The following is a 15,965-nucleotide window of genomic DNA, read 5'->3' as shown; positions in this document are numbered from 1 at the left end:
AAGGAGCAGGGCCAGGTGGCAGTGTGCTGGCCCATCTTCTCCCATTTTGAGGAGTTGTGGGACAAGTACCACACTGGATTCCATCAAATAAACATCTCTACAGGGCATGGGCCAAAGTCAGCCCCTGAGCTCCCTAAGCACTTCCTCCTGAGTAGCCCTGGGCCAGGCTTTTAACCTACCAAAGCCTCCCTTCTTGCAGAGGGTCCTAGTGAGAATTAAATAATCCCCTTCAACGCTTAGCATCATGCCTGGCACCTAGTAAAGCATTCAATAAATGGTAGCTATTATTATTAAAGAGCTTCCTGGCATGCTGATGCAAGTTAGAGCAAACTAAAATGACTTTGACAGCTCCCTGAAATAACACCTCCCACTCCCACCCCTCCTCCACCCTACCACACTGGTGTTAATTAGAACCCTCCTTGGGTGTTTTCCAGAGATGGGGGTTTTACACTTATTCTGCATTGCAGAACTAGAATAAATGGAGGGCAGGGTTTCAGTTCAGCTGAGAAAAAGCAAAATGGTCTTCTGATAGGTAGTGAACTCCCCATCACCTCTAATGAACAAGCTGGACCCAGATAACCATTTGGCACTAATGCTCTGGAGCACACATCAACGTGTACTAGTATTTCTTACAACATAGTTGTATAGGAAGTCCCTTGAGTGAAATGGAGGTGCCAGTAGGCTGTGGTGCTGTGGCACTATTTGGCAAAATTAATAACTGGCCATTCTTACTTTGGCCCTCCAAAAACGTTTTTTGAAATCGTACCAGTTTCTGATGCTCCAAATCTTAACCCCCATTTCAGAGCCCCCCACCCCCACATCCTGGATCCAAGGTTCAAGAGCCCTGACATAGACATCTATACAACTAGTTTTCTGTCGTTTGGACCCATCTCTTGTGCAAGGGTCCGAATCTAAAACCAAGCTCAGATCAACCATGGAAATCCCAGGGGAGGTACTAAAGAGGCACTTGACCAGCCAAGTGCCATCAGGGCTGGGCTGGGTGAGGAGACTGGAGTTCAAGCAGCTGGGAAAGGAGTGCAGACGACCTGGACCCGGTGCCCTCTCTGGTCTTCCACTTCTGGACTGCCTGGTCCAGAATTTGGTAGGGACCTAGGAAGTGGCCCAATACTGCCCCATCACCAACTCTCAACCTCCCTCTAGTCTTCCACAGCATCAGCTCTCAGGAAACCTGTCCTGGAATCGTGTATAGCAATGGTCTTACCTTCCTCTGCAAAGGTAGAGTTAGGCTCAGGACTTAGTGTCAAGTGAGGAGTTAACAAGCAGAAACAGACAGATCTGGATTCTTGGGATCATATACACCCCCACTATTTCCCAGCGCAACCTCCTACCCAATCACCCAAAATGAAATCCCCTTTTCTCAACTCTTTTCAAGTTTTGAAAAAAAATCATCCACTTTTGTAACTCAGGGCTTCCTGGGGTTGACCTCATTACAAATTCAGGACACACGGCCTGCTACACCAGAGGGTCACCACGTGACATGAGGGAGATCTCTGTGGCTACAGGTCTTTCTAGCCTACAGAGAATTGATATGTCCCCCTCCTCCCAACCAAGGACTAGGCCAGGAGACCCCAACTGTCCTGGATTCTGACACCCCCACCCCACACCCATCCCATCAGAAGGAAAAGGAGCTGGAGAACATGGAATCAAGTATACATTTTAAAAATTGTTTAATGGAACATAAACTCCTTTAGAAAAACATTCAGCCAGGTGATAACACCCATAGAAAAAAACACCAATCTTGTGTTTATCTTTTTTAATTTGGCATTTGTTATTTGCATTTATATTAAAGCAAAGTGCATCTTTTCTTTACTTTTCTTGTTTATACACATTGCACAATACATAAATAATGATGCTTATAAAACGTCTTTATATTTACAAGTAATAATATATTTATATATAACATAAAATACATTTTTTCTTTAATAAATCTCAGGGGTTTTTTTTTTTTTTCTTTTTTCAGGAGTCCTTTTTCTCTCTCAAAAGCACTACAATGCTAAATTTCCAATGAGAATGCTTCTCTTGTTCATTTAAACCTTTGTAGTTAGAAAAATAGCTTATGTTAAAGTCTAAACATGCTCATTGAGCTAAGAGCAGTGTCAACATATCATACAAGTGTATGAGTTGTAGAGAAAACGAAAGAAGAGTTAGGTGTCAGCCCAGGATGGTACCTTGGGTTACAATGGACCGAATCCTTCTTGGTGGGAAGGGACCGGGGAGGGGGTGGAGGGGTGGGGGGCTGCTCCCCTCGCTGGTCTAACAGCAGAGCTCAACACACAGGCTGCAGAGGGGAGGAAAGTGCGGAGCTGGTTTTCTGAGTCTGGGTGAAATCTGATGTAACCAGGGCAAGGGAGAGGTGGAGGGGCCTGAGAGGGCGCTGGGTGAGCAATACTGTGACGGGGCTGCCCCGGCAGCCCTCAGGAAGCCCATCTCAGAGACATCCAGGAGCAGGTGGCCAAAAAAGATAGACGCGACAATGGCAACAGGGTGGCTGGAGGGGAGTTAAGACAAGCTTGAAAACAACTGGTTCTGGTTCAGCCTCTTGCAGGGTTGTTTCTAAGAAGCCTAGTGACAAGCCTGGGTCCTAAAAGGGAAGAGGCAGGGCGGGGGCTTCCCCAGGCTGGGGCAGAGCCTTGCTCTGGCAGCTGCTGGGACACGGGTGGGGCTGCAGGCTTGCCCAGGTAACTGCCCTCTGCCCCACTGAGCATGTCCAAAGGGCAAGAGAGGCACAGCTGGGGAGCGCCAACCTCCCAGCTGGGGAGGGTCAGTAAAAAGCACTCAGGGCTCACCGGTTCCCATCCGTGTTCATGTACACACACACACACACACACACAATCGCTCACACATCCACCCTGACAAGTGAACCGATGGCCCCAAAGTTAGGGCCTGCTCCCCATTCACACACTGTTTGGTGGGACTGATTTTTGTTTCCCCTGTTTATACCGGGGGCATCCTGTCAACATTATGACCCCCCCCCCCAAGAAAAAGACCAACAATTCTTTTCATAAGCTATTTCTCACACACAAAAAAACATAAACAAGAATGACAAGAAGGAAAAAAAAAAAAAAACAATGACCAAAGAGTTTTGCATGAAAAGCAAGCACTCAGGAGGAAAAGATTAGCAGCAAAGTAGTTTGGACTGGGCCAGCCCGGCTCACGCTCTGTCCGCTCACACGCGGCTACCGGCTGTTGAAGATGACCTCCAGCCAGCACGGGCAGCTGCTGATGAACTGGCGGGTGTAGCACTGGCCCCAGCCCTTCACGAAGCTGATCTGCACCGTGAAGCCGGTCCACGGCTGCTGCATGAACTCGTGGTCGTTGGGCCGCTGCAGGCTGTACGCTTTCTCGTAGTCAAAGGCCTTGATGGAGAAACCGGGGAACACTTTGTGTACCAACAGCGTCCTGGAGTCCGGGTTGTCCAGTGTGGCTGACTTGATGAAGATGGGGTAACTGCTGCGGTTGTACACCCACACGCCATCCACTTCCCGCGTGAGCTGGATGCCACAGCCGATTTTGCTCCGCACTTTCTGCACCAGCTGACTCTTGTTGTCCGAATTGAGCTGTCCGAGGCAAAAGCCGTTCCCCTGAGGTAGATCATAGAAGATATCCAGGGAAGGCTCCTGGACACAGTAGAGCCTCCCCACTCTCGTCTTCTCCTCCCAGTATGCCACCACGCACCAGTGTGACCGATCCCCAGGCTCCAGCAGAAGTTGGGAATCTGCAAAACAAAATGGTGGACACGGTTGGTGGGGATGGGGGTCCGTTTTCCTCTACCTCCTGGAATCAAGATGCGCGCGTGCAGGCACCCCCACAACCAGCGCCACTCTTGGTACCAGACGGGGCTCACTGGGGTGACCCTTCCCACCCTTTCCCCATCCTGTCAGTGACCTGGGACACCAGTATGTGTGCCCACCTGGCCCCCATCCCTGCAGAGCTCAGAAGCCAGGGGACCCCTCATAACTTGGCTGGTCCTGGTTTTTAAAGCCAGAAAAGCTTTACACTCTGTCTGGGCCTTACAGATGGGCCAGAGTGAGTTCTTTAAATGGGATGGCACCTTGAGGGCCAGCTGCTCCAGGCTGGTCGTCCTGATGAGAGAACCGGCCCCAGAAGCTCTCGCTCAGGCCCTGGAGGATAGCACAGCCAGACCTAGGTAGGACTCAGGTATCCAGACTCTGGGACCATTTGCTGTATGGTCTGATTGCCACCAAGTTCTCAGATTAGGACCCTGGTCAGAAGCAAGTGCCATCTGGTAAAAATTTAAATGGAGGTAGACTTGGGGCAAAAAATGTCCCTAACAGAAAAACAACTGTCGGTGTCTGTCAGCAGCAGCACTGTACACAAAGGGTGAATTCGCATCAAAATGCCAAATCACAACTCACACACACAGGCTCGTGTTAAAACCCAGACTACCTCCACGAAGCTTCCTCCAGCCCAGACAGAAGATTATGTGTCTAAACTGGGGACAGCCATCCTGAAAGTGCCCTTCTCTGCTCACACAAAAGCATCTAGACTCCTGCCCTGCCCTCCCCTTCCCTGAAGGCCCCACCCCAGCTGTCCTAGAAGTGGTTCTTCCCACAGGCAGCCTGAGACCGGCGGGGTTCTGGTAAGGTGGTTTTCCTAAACAGGCGTGTGGAGATCTGAAAGGGGGATAGGTGGAAGAGAAGGGAGTCCTGGCGGCTGGCATTCCGACTCCTCCTTTAGCTAGAGCCAGTGGGGCAGGCCTCAGACTGGGAACCATAAATCTCCCAGGCCGGGCCCAGCTGCAGGAACGAACACTGTGGTTTGTGGTGGCAGGGCGGAGACCGGAAGTCTTGTATTTGTTAACAAAAATGGGGAAAGGCAGGGGCCCCAAGAGGCAGAGGCCTCCTCCTGCCCTCCCTTCTCATTTTCTGGGGGGCTTAGGGAACGAAGATGGGGCTGTGGTTGGCTGTGAGAGGTCTTTTGGTGCATCTGACCTCCTTGGTTTTGGAACAACTGGGCTGGAGAACAGATGATGAGCTATGCAGCGTGGTGGCCGGGGTGGAGGAAGGCTGGGGCACCAGGGCGGCTCAGCACACGGCTCCTTACAGGCATGTTAGGACCTGGGAACAGTCAGCTCTGTGAGCTTTTAAGTAGCAGCCAGTTTTGCATAGGTGTCCCATGAGTAAGTGTACAAATGTGCACTCTGAACCACTGAGGCAGCCACAAACACACCCTGAGCGGCTGCTGTCTCCTACGGACACCCCAACTGGCCTTCTCAAGTGCCTGCCCAGACAGCCACACAAAATGAGGAGTTGAGGGCTCATTCCTTTCCCTCAATCCCCACCCCACTGAAAACCGACCCTAGAAAATGGGCCTGTCACCCACCCAACACACAAGCGCCTATGAAGCACAAGTGTGTCTGTGAGTGTGAGAGAGGAGAGTGTGTGTGTGTGTGTGTGTGTGTGTGTGTGTGTGTTTGCGTGCGCACATACTGGAACATATGGAAAAACAAGAAGAGAGGGACAAGGGCTCCAAGCAGAAGGTGACTCATCAGGCATTAACTTGTTTCTGCAAAGTATCCATCAACTGCTAATAAACTCGTGAGCACTGGCAATCTTTGAACTTTCTTGCCGAGGGAGTTCAGCTCTGAAGGCTACACCAAAGACCCACAACATCCATGTAAATAACAGCGCTCTGGGGTGCAAGCGTGCTGGAGGAGAAATCCCTCTTCTGGAAGACACAGGGCGTCCCCGCCCGAGGGGGAGGGTGTTTGGGAATGTAAGACGCTCTCCCTTACTATCCCAACAAACCTGGCCTGGGAAGGAGGACGCGGGGAGTGGCGGGAGGGAGCTTCAGGAGACCCTCAGCGGGTCTCACAATACTCTGTTTCACTGAACCCGGCCCCCATGAAACCTGGCACCCGCTAGCAGGAGGAGGAGGAGGAGGTGCAGGGTGGTGGGGTGGGGGGCCTGGGATTGAGTTGCCCTCGTGCCAGGCCCCCGGGCAAGAGGTGGGGGCTGTGTCTGCCCCGCGGGCCTCTGGGGGCAGAGGAAGCTAGGCGGGGGCTGGGGCCTGAGGTTGGCTGGCCCAGGGCCCTGAGGGGGAAGCGGGGGAGAGAGGGGGGAGCTTTCTGGCGGGTTTCTCTTTCATCTGTACAGCCAGCCTGTACACCCAGCAATTTGCTGCCAGACATCCCTGGAAAAAGCCTTTTTCTGTTGAGGTTAATGGCCCAGCCCAGATAAACGGCAGCGTGTGGGTGGGTGTCCCTGTGTGTGAACAAGGCCTCCAAGCCCCCCCCCCGCCCCCAGGTGGGCACAACAGGACCCTTCATGTCACCTCACAGCCCTCGTTTCTCACTGCTCCTGGACTATCTCTGAGCATGAAACAGGCTCTCTAGCAAAACCACTACAACAGCTAGGGCCCCTTTAACGCTATCACACTTCTGGGGGCCCAGCACAGCTTTCCACTTTTGCCAATCTGAGATTCCCCTCCTTTGCCCCCAATGTCCCCGGCACTTGGGCTCATTTCTGGGAAGCGCTCAGCATCACCTTCAGAGAAACCAAGTTCCCTGAATTGGGCCCACAGCCCACAAGTGTCTCCCCGCAAAGATCTGTGCTTAGCTCCTGGGGGCTCCCCAGCCTGGTGCTGAGGACCTGGGAGGATCTCACGCACAGGAAAGGTCTCCCTAGTTAGCGGGTCACCAGGACTAAGGAAAAGTCTCAGAGACCCAACTTGGCTTTTCTTATCATGGTTGCTGATACTAAACTCCAAAGGCAAAACTCGCAGCCCTTGTTAATTTCCCTCAGCTTTATAACCTTTTCCGGTATTTTCAACAACTTCTTTCCCTCCTCAGAAAACTGTACAGGGGCTTGTTTTAAAACTGTATTTGTGCATTTTAAAGCATCAAAAAGAAAAGCTGTGTTGTAAAAAGCTAACTAATCAGATGCCTGTTCACAATTTTTTTCTTTTTATTATAGTTGAGGGAATTTTTGGAGCAACCCCAGAAAAATGCTGAATCGGCCTAAAATTCCTGTAAGGTTACCCCCCCCACACCTTCCCCATTTCCCTTAAAGCATAAAATCAACCCTTTAAAAAGGAAGGGGGAGGTGGGCGTTGTGAAGGAGAAGGAGTTTGCCTTGTGTTTGCACTTGCATTAGGGAAGGCCACTTAACAAGGGGCTCCCTGCCTCTTACAAAGAGTTATTTAATTACCCTGGTCATGAATGAACAGACCAGACCCTTCTAGAAGACCAGAAGGTTCATGAATGAAGCTCTTGCCCGATGTCTCAATGGCATGGGGTGACTAGACCTCAAGGCCAGGTTTTGGGTAAGGGAGAAATTTTCCCTTAAATTTTTTTTTATTTGAATGTGTGAGGAGATGAAGGAAACACAGAGGAAGACAAGACCAAGTTCAGTGCCTCAGGGGTATCATTTCTGGACTCCCACTCACAAGTCCCACCAGGAGGCCAGAGGGCAAGTGCTATCTCTCAAGCAGGGCAATTCTGAGAACGGGGCATGCATGAGAGTGAGGCCAGTGGAGCCTGGCTGTGCACACGCACAAGGGTGGGGCTGGTGGGGATAGGGTCCCCGAGATCCTGGTCTTTCAGGACAGGGACGTGCTTAGGGACAAAGCCAGCACAGGATGGAGCCACAGCACTTGATCCACCCAAATTCCGGGGTGCAAGGGGTAAAAGGTGGGCAAAGGAGGGTTCTCAACTCGACCCCATCTCTGCAGGCCACTTGAATTATAAAGGGACATCTCTCTGCCTAAATCCAACGGTGGGGTAGGTGCCTGGGCAGAAATAGCGGCCTCATACAGGCTGATGAGGGCAAATGAAGGGCACAAAAGTAGACCCAGAAGTTAAACCCGGCAACCCTGTAAAGCAAATATCACCACGCCTCGCCGATGGCAGGTCCAGGGTCCTCCCTGCTCGGGACTCCCGGCGCCACCAAGGGTTGCCTCATCCTGCCTTCCCCCTTCACCAGACATCTCAAAGGTTAACGGCGCCGTCAGCCCTGCTCCCCACCCTGTCAGGAAACGGGCAGTTTCTGAGAGCAACCAGCCCACTTCAGGGAGAAGGACTGAGATAAAAGGGGCCCCAGGGCCAAAGAGTCTGATCTGTTCTCATCCCAAATACTCACAATGGTCAAGGACCCTTACTGGCTCTTGTTTTCAAGAGGCAAATGACCGAAACCCAAAGCAAACACACGGAAACTTGATGAGGTGTCTGGGTTCAGGGTCAGCTCTAATCTGCAGTGTTTCGCCCTCATCAAGATCACGCCAGGGGTCCCCCAGAGTCCAAAGGCAGCAGACAGCTCTGAGGTTTTAGAGCAAGTCACCCACAAGGTCAAGCGAACTCAAAATGTTTCAGGTTAACCCTCAGACCCAACCATTCCCCCGCGGCACCAAGACCTTTTGCCAAAAGGATCAGAGGATGAATTCTGCCCGGTAGAAGGCACTGAGAAAGTTGAATTTTTCAGTGTTCTAGAACAAGGTTAACTCCATTGAGGTGGCAAGACTGGGGGCCAGGGGATGCCAAAGGGTCTCATTCAAAGGCTAGGGTGCTTCCTCAGGTACCTGGGCCCCACTAACCAAGTTCCCCAAATCCTATCCCTCAGGGACTTCCGGCTATGAACAACACCGCACACACGCACCCCACCCTGCTGCCCTAGTTCAAACCTACCGCCCATGGAACCTTGGCAGGGATTAAAACTCTCAGTGCCAACCTCACATGGTTGTTACGATTTGATACAAAAGCAGCAGGGGGCCAGGGCCCAGCTTGCAACTGTACTCAAGGGTCTCATCTCTTGGGTTCTCCAGCCACTTGGAAAACGCTCTGTGACCTTGGCCAAGTGGCTTGCCCTCTCTGAGTCTCAGGTTGGCCTGTCCATAACTAACTTGAAGAGGGCTGGGGCAAAACAGCCCCACGGGCCCAATTCTGGCTCTGATGGTCTCTGACTATACTCCGTAATTCACAACGTACTAAACAATGCTGGTTCCATTTATTTTCACTACCTTCCTAAGAGTAAGAAAATCACTTTGGGGAGAACACATTGTTGCACTTAATTTGCAACAATAAAAACAAAATCAAAAGAACAAGGAGATTTGAGTCAGATTTTACTGTGTCCGTCTCTAAACCAACTTTTTAAAATTTCAAAATGTTACAGACTTGCATCTTTTCTGTCATGTCAGTCATGGCCCTCAGGAAAAGGGGAGTCTCCAGCAGAGGATCTCCTTTTCACCATCTTTCTCCCAATGTGCCCCCAGGCTGGGAGGCCTGAAGCTTCCCACCCATCGCCCACCCTCCTCCCACGAACTCTCCCAAGCTTACTGATTGGCAGATCCTGCTAGTCTAGAACACTAATACATGACTGCGCCTTACAGACTAATTGTGATGAGTAATCAGTTACTAGAGCTAAAGTGTACTTCCCTGCTCCCCAAACACGCCCCACCCCCACCTCCCAAAGCCCCTCACAGGTCCAAGTGCATGGCCCCCCAGCCTGGGGATCCTTCCTAAGAACAGTATTTGGCCATCAGAGAATATAATTGAGGGCAGAGCCAGCCAGGGGAGGGAAGCCACACAAATCAAAAGCTCCCGTCTGTCTCGCCAGCCGGGCTGACGCGGCTTCCTGTGCCCCAGCCGTCAGCCATGCAAATTATAGCGTGTACCCAGCTGCCTTCGGAGGAGGCCAGCTCTGCCCGGCTCCGAGAGGCCTCAGAGGAAGGGTGGGGACTCCAGACCAGCCAACTCCATTCATAATATTTACAGTAAATGGGCTTCTCTGGCTGTTGTTTAGCATACATCCAGCCTCATTAAAACTTCTCCAGTCTTAATATCAAGACTTTTCCACCACATGGTGCACCGCCAAGTTCCCACCAATACCCCCCAAACAACTCGGCAGCTCTTCCAGAAACGGGTCCACACACAGAGTCCCCAGACCCGCAAGGCATCATGGCATCATCTTGCTCCCCGCCTGCCCACGGGGATGACCCTGGCCGCTCCCAGAAAGACACAAGTGGGTGGGACCAGCAGGCAACAGGAAGGCAGCCAAATCAAACCTCAAAATTCATCCACCTGGAGGGAGTCCAGAGATCCCCCAAATTCTGCATGTACCTGTACACTCACACCCATGAATCCAAAAAGCTTTCCTTAGACCACCAAAAGGTCCCTCATTTTCTGCTTTTTATTAACCACTTCTAAGTACGTTGGCTGCATGTGAAAGCTCGATAAGAATCTTCATAAAAAATGGACACATAATAAGTCTATTTTCCCAAAGGACACCCCCCCCCCCAGAGGTACAGGACAGCTTTGCCTCTTTGCCTGGTTCTGCAGGTCTGGGGGCTGCTCTGCAGTGAGCTGCTTTATCTGTGGGCCCCACTTTAATAAATTTCAGTGCACAGTGACCTCTGGCTCCCTGAAAGGTATTTCAGGACCTAGCTGCAGGCCCTGCCCTGCCCCCACACTGCTCCAACCAACTCAACTCCAGTTTTTCTAGACTGGTAGGAAAACCATCCGAAGACGTGGAAAAATACAGGGGGAAACAAAAGTCCTTTTCAGCCCTCCCCTTCCCCAGCTCCCCTTGTTCCATAACAATTATGAAAACTGTTGGATGGGATGGCATTTTGAACATTTACTGCATTCCGGCCAATAAATTCCAGTGCAGCATCGGATGGAAAAGCCTCCTTCTCCAACCGGTTCCCCGCCCCCTGCTCGCTCCCAGCCCTCATTCCTTCTGTCTTTACAACCCAACACCAGGACCTGGCCAGGCCAGGGCCCACACAGTACTTACAGGGAAAAACAACAGTACGACAGACTGGAGACAGTGTGCAGACTGGAAAAGTTAATCATTACTTCTGTCTGCCTCCGTGATCTAATCTCTCTGGCTTTGACACACTCACTGTTCAGCCATCCCAGCCCTTTCACCCCCGGAGCATGCAGGGCCTCCTGGGCTGGAGGCACCCCCCTCTCTGGGTCCCTGCCAGCTCTAGCCTTCAGTGAGGAGGCCAGGGGAATGAAAGACAAGGAAAGTCGCCTCCAACCTGGGCTGCGGAATGAAAGACAAGGAAAGTCGCCTCCAACCTGGGCTGCCACCAAAGGCCCCTGGAGTGCAGCACAAACAGCTGGTTGTCCTGTGCCATGAGCCCCACATTTCAGGACCCTGGGCCTCATGTATTACTGCCATGCCAGGCCACCCCTCCCCGACCCCCACTCTTCTCTCACTACCTCTGCCCCAGCGCTCACTCTTAGGCCCACCCAGATGCACATCCAGGAGTATGGTCGGCCATGGGCTTCCCCTGCCCTGTGGGATCAGTCCATGCAGATACACATGTCAAGATGGCCCTGCTCTGTGGCACTCGGCCTGAAATTACATGACCCAGCACAATCCCACTTCTGAGTCTATACCCAGAAGTCTTGAAGAGATTATTTGTACCTCCATGTTCACAGCAATCAAAAGGTAGAAGCAACCCGCATCTACCAATGGATGAATGGATAACAGGACAAGACATATACATGCACATGTACAAAGGAGCAACTCTGACATGTACTACAACATGGAAGAACCTTCAAGGCATACGCTAAATGAGATACGCAGACACAAAAGGGCAAACACAGCAGGATTCCACTCTATGGGGCACCTGGAACAGTCAGATTCATGGAGAGAAAGTGAAAGTGGCTGGGGGAGGGGACTGGGGGGCTGGTGTTTAGTGGGTACAGGGTTTCAGCTGGGAAGGTGAGAAAGTTCTGGGGGTGACGCTGGTTGCACAGCAAGGTAATATACGTAACCGCACACCTAAAAATGGTTAGGATGGTAAAGGTTATGTATATTTTTCCCCTGAAGAAAGGAAATGGCCCTTTCCCTCCTAATGCTCCCCCTGCGCAGTCTCCTTAAACGTCGTACCCTCCCGAGTACAAGAGACTCAGCCACCACAGGAAGGACCCCTGGAAATGTATGTATATGCGTTTTCCTGGGGAAAGATTCCTCAACTGTCACTCATTTAGGAAGAGCTTGTAAGCCAAGAAACAGGGCTGACTATAATCTCTTTATTCCCAAATGGAAGAGGCCAGTGGCCACCTCATTACCTCAGCAACACGGGTCTCATTCCCAACGGGCCACAAACCCATGACCCAGAGCTCACAAGATGTCAGAACCTCAAGGAACTTGGTGACCAGGTCCAACCACTTATTTTGCAGATGAGAAAACTGAGGCCCAGGACACACACACAAAAGGCTCCTGCAAGGCCATGTGGTCAGCTGGTGGCTGAGCGCACGCACACCCCGCCCCCTCCCCTGCCTCTCAGGCCAGGAAAGCAGGTCAGCCTCTGGGGACAGAAACTTGGAGGGCACTTTCCCTCCCATTGCAATTCTCCCCAAGACCTCTCCTTGGACTGGGGCATCCCTCTAACACTGAGATGGGGGAGGCTTTTGAATCTTTGCAGCGCCCCCTCCACTCCAGGCCTCATCCCCAGGAAATATCCCCCAAAGGGGTTTTAATTGTTACCCCACCGAGTTGGAGGTGGGACCCATTGAGTGGAAAAACTGTACTGTGCACCCAGCTCACAGAAGAACTCAACTTGTGCTTTTCTCTCTGGGTTACTCATTAATGAGGGGGAGGGGCTGTGCTGGCTAAGGGGCAGGCTGGGGCTGGCAAAGTCCCCATGCAGCTCTGAGTGGAGCAGTTCTTCATGACCCTTCCCAGCCCCAGTTCATTTTGGCCCACCAGGGAAGGAAAGGCAGGTACACTGGCAAACGCAGAAAGGGCTGTCTACTAGCCAACTGACCTGGAGTCTGCACGATCCTTCCCCATGTGGGAAGGCCACCCTCCCCTCCACACCCCCACTATTACTAGGGATTTCTGGACCCAAGGGTAGGTAGGACGACGACCATGTCCAGCTTGAAGCAGCTAGAGGAGCTTGAGACCTTCGCCCATTGTCCTTTACAAGATTACAAAGGGTCTTAATATCTGAGAGGGAGGGATAGTTATTTTTTACGAACCATGGGTATGGACTTGGGTTGGGGGTATTGCGGGGGGAGGGAGATGCTGGGTGGAGGGGAGTAAAGGGGAGAAAATTGGAACTATTGTAACAATATAATCAATAAAGAAAAGCTGGAAAAAAAAAAAAAAAGAAAGGGCTGTCTACTGACAGCAGAGTCATATCTCGGCATTGTATCGTTTTTGTTCCTGTTGAGTGACTGTCCTGAACTAAAAAGTAAGAAGGAAACACAGAAATGAACAAACACAAGAGCCAACAACAGTCCTGAGCTGTCTTGTGTCTGAAGGGCACAAACTCCCCACTTTACAAGATATAAACTGAAGGTGAGATTAGTTCTGCCCTTTCTGCCCTGGATCAAACCCAAGGCCCAAACAGCTCTCCAGCCAGAAGAGGCCAGTGGGGCTCCACAGAGGAGCAAGAAGGTTAATAAAATCAGTGAGCTCCTCCAACGGAGCCATCAACGGGCCTCCAGGGAACAAACAGGGGCAGGATGGGCATGAAAATGAAACACCTTGGTAACCCAGTACTAGGTGACTTTATGCAAACCCTACTGAAGGCAGGCCAGGGCCTTGCACGAGGACTGGGACCTCAGACAAGGGCTTGGCCATCAGATTTCAAAGTAGTAAGCACAGGTGCATCCCCAGATGCTCTTCGTGAGAATCAGGCCCACTGTAGTTAGGAAAGCCGTCCCACCCCCCTGTTAGTGTCAAGACATTAAATGCTTACTATACTTCCAGGTGTCCCATCAGTCCCTGGCTGTGGTCCCACGAAAAGCCAGTGCTTGGCTGGTCACCTCTATGTTGCCCCTGGATACTGTCAGGGTCTGGATGATAACTATAACCATGCCTCCTGCTATCTTACAATCAACCAGTGGGGGAGGGGGGGGGGACATGCTGGAACCAGACTGGAGAAGACGGACCTGTTTATCCACAAGCTTTGTTTTATCAACTCTCAACAGACCACAGAAGCAAAGCAGAGGGCAAAATGGATGACAGAAGCTCTCTGCAGCTCTGCATACCCTGTGTGCTCAGACAATCACCCCAGGGTCCATCCATGTACCTGTGCTGTGTCTTACAACACCTTACCCCAAGGCCCAGCTCCAAGCCCATGGGACCTGTTCAAAAGCCTTCCGTGCCATTTACCCAACAGCAGCTTCAGAGAAACCCTTCCTTCTATCAGGGCCAAGAACTGACTCCACACCTCACAGAGCCTGGGCACATAGTAGGTGCTCAATAAACAATTGCTAAATGAATGAACCAAAAACATATTGGCTTCACCCAAAGCAGGGGCTTTACACCTGGGTAGAGGGGAGGCAGGTGTGAACCTATCCTGGGAAAGGACAGGGATTATTAGCCAGAAAGGTCCAGGCCCTGGATTCCCTGAGGAGATGGCCAGAGAGAAGCCCCTGTCCTCAGCGACTTCCCAGACAGCTGCGGCGGATTCTGAGAGATGTTTCCACACCAGGCGCCGGCCAGCAACCTCTGTGGGTACACCACCTGCCACAGCATTCTGCTGTGGCGTCCTGCTCTGTTTGGACAAGTCACCCTCACAGAGTGACCCACAATGCCTTTACACACCCCAGGGCTCTTGTCCCGTTATGAAAACAAAACACAGAACGCTAAGGGGAAAAGGTGGTGAGGGGAGTGGGGGAGCTGAGTGGCGAGCAAGCAAGCCACACACACACACACACACACACACACACACGGCTTTCTTTCTGGTCTCCATCCTAAAGGTGGCTCCTTGGCAGCACAGGTCAGGGAACTGTCCCATGCTATTAGAACAGTGACATCACCCAAGAGGAGACTTAGAAACCCAGAGATGAGTACATGGAAACTGGGTTTTCACACCCAAGTCAGTATCACCTTCCCCACAGCACCGCAGGGCTGTGATCACTTCTTCCGGGTGGGGGGAAGCCCAGGGGTGATGGGTGAGCCTCATTACCCCTCCCCTCAGGGCAGAGCACAGCTGCTGGGCACAGCTGTACCAAGGATGCTCAACGCCCACTTCCTCTCTGCTCCTCACTAATGCCCGAGAAACAGATAGTCTCAGAAGTGAAGGAACTGAGGGACAGGGTGGGACGAGGGGTGGGGGGCAGGGGGTGATGAAGTGGCTTCAAATAAAGGCAGCCCCTGAGTTGCAACCTGCCTAACGCCAGGCAACACCAGGCACCTCTGTTAGGGGAAGGGGAAGCTGGGGTGAACAGACTGAGGGGAGGAGTGAACTCCTACCTACCCCCTACCAAAATAAAATACAGAAGTTTTTTTTTTTGCAAGTTAAAACTGAGCTATGACACTGGGTGGGGCTCCGTGCAGAGGCCCGTGCAGCCAAACCAAAAGTTGCTTCCAGCCAAGAGCTGCTTGGCCCCACCATTTGGGGAAGGAAGCTGAGAAAGTCATGAAAGATTCTTCAGTAAACCGGGAAATAAGGCTGCAGTTAACATTTCAACTGAAGGTGACCCTTCTGGTAAAATATTTTTTTAAATAATAAAAATAACATAAAGTTCTCAAACAACCTCTTTCTTAGAGAAAATGGCCTAAAGTTCTCGTGGGGGTGGAAGGGAAGAAGAGGGAGGAGGGGGGATAAAAACTGGGCTGGTCTCCTCTCAGCCACTACCTTTCATGAACAACGTTTTTCTGGAGTTCTTCTCATAAAAGGAATGATGCAATTTCCTGTCTTGTCCCAGCATTTCCTGTTCACGTACAAGGTGAAAGTTATCTCCCTGTTTTAAACCACTGTCCTAAATTCTATAGAAAAGTTCCTTTTTCTGTCCTGTGCCCCATCCGTTACAAAATCTCCTCGGCTGAGAATATAAATGCTATTATTTTCTATACTTTTGAAGCGCTGGCTTCCTACAAAGTCTCATTTTCTCTATGGCAGACACTGAGTCTATACTCAGTGCCCCAGGAACTGTGTCAGGCCCAGATCCCCATGGGGAGAAGTGGAGGGGACCAGGGACAGCCAAGCCCCCCACACAAGCCAGCGTGCTTTGGTCG

General features: G+C 51.5%; 1 protein-coding gene across 2 annotated transcripts in view; it reads right to left on the bottom strand.

Moving 5' to 3' along the window:
• Nucleotides 1–3,072: 3,072 nt before the first annotated feature.
• Nucleotides 3,073–15,965, bottom strand: part of SMAD7 (SMAD family member 7) — a 28,926-nt gene continuing 16,033 nt past the window's right edge. For both annotated transcript variants that reach the window (XM_090285540.1, XM_090285539.1), the window contains exon 4: nt 3,073–3,736. In XM_090285540.1, coding sequence (XP_090141666.1) covers nt 3,198–3,736 — 539 coding nt within the window. In that variant the 3' untranslated portion in view covers nt 3,073–3,197. The remainder of the gene's footprint in view (nt 3,737–15,965) is intronic.

This window comes from Furipterus horrens, unplaced genomic scaffold (genome assembly GCF_987537825.1).
Source record: "Furipterus horrens unplaced genomic scaffold, mFurHor1.1.pri manual_scaffold_8, whole genome shotgun sequence".
Classification (NCBI taxonomy): domain Eukaryota; kingdom Metazoa; phylum Chordata; class Mammalia; order Chiroptera; family Furipteridae; genus Furipterus; species Furipterus horrens.
This window is presented reverse-complemented; position numbering and strand designations above follow the sequence as displayed.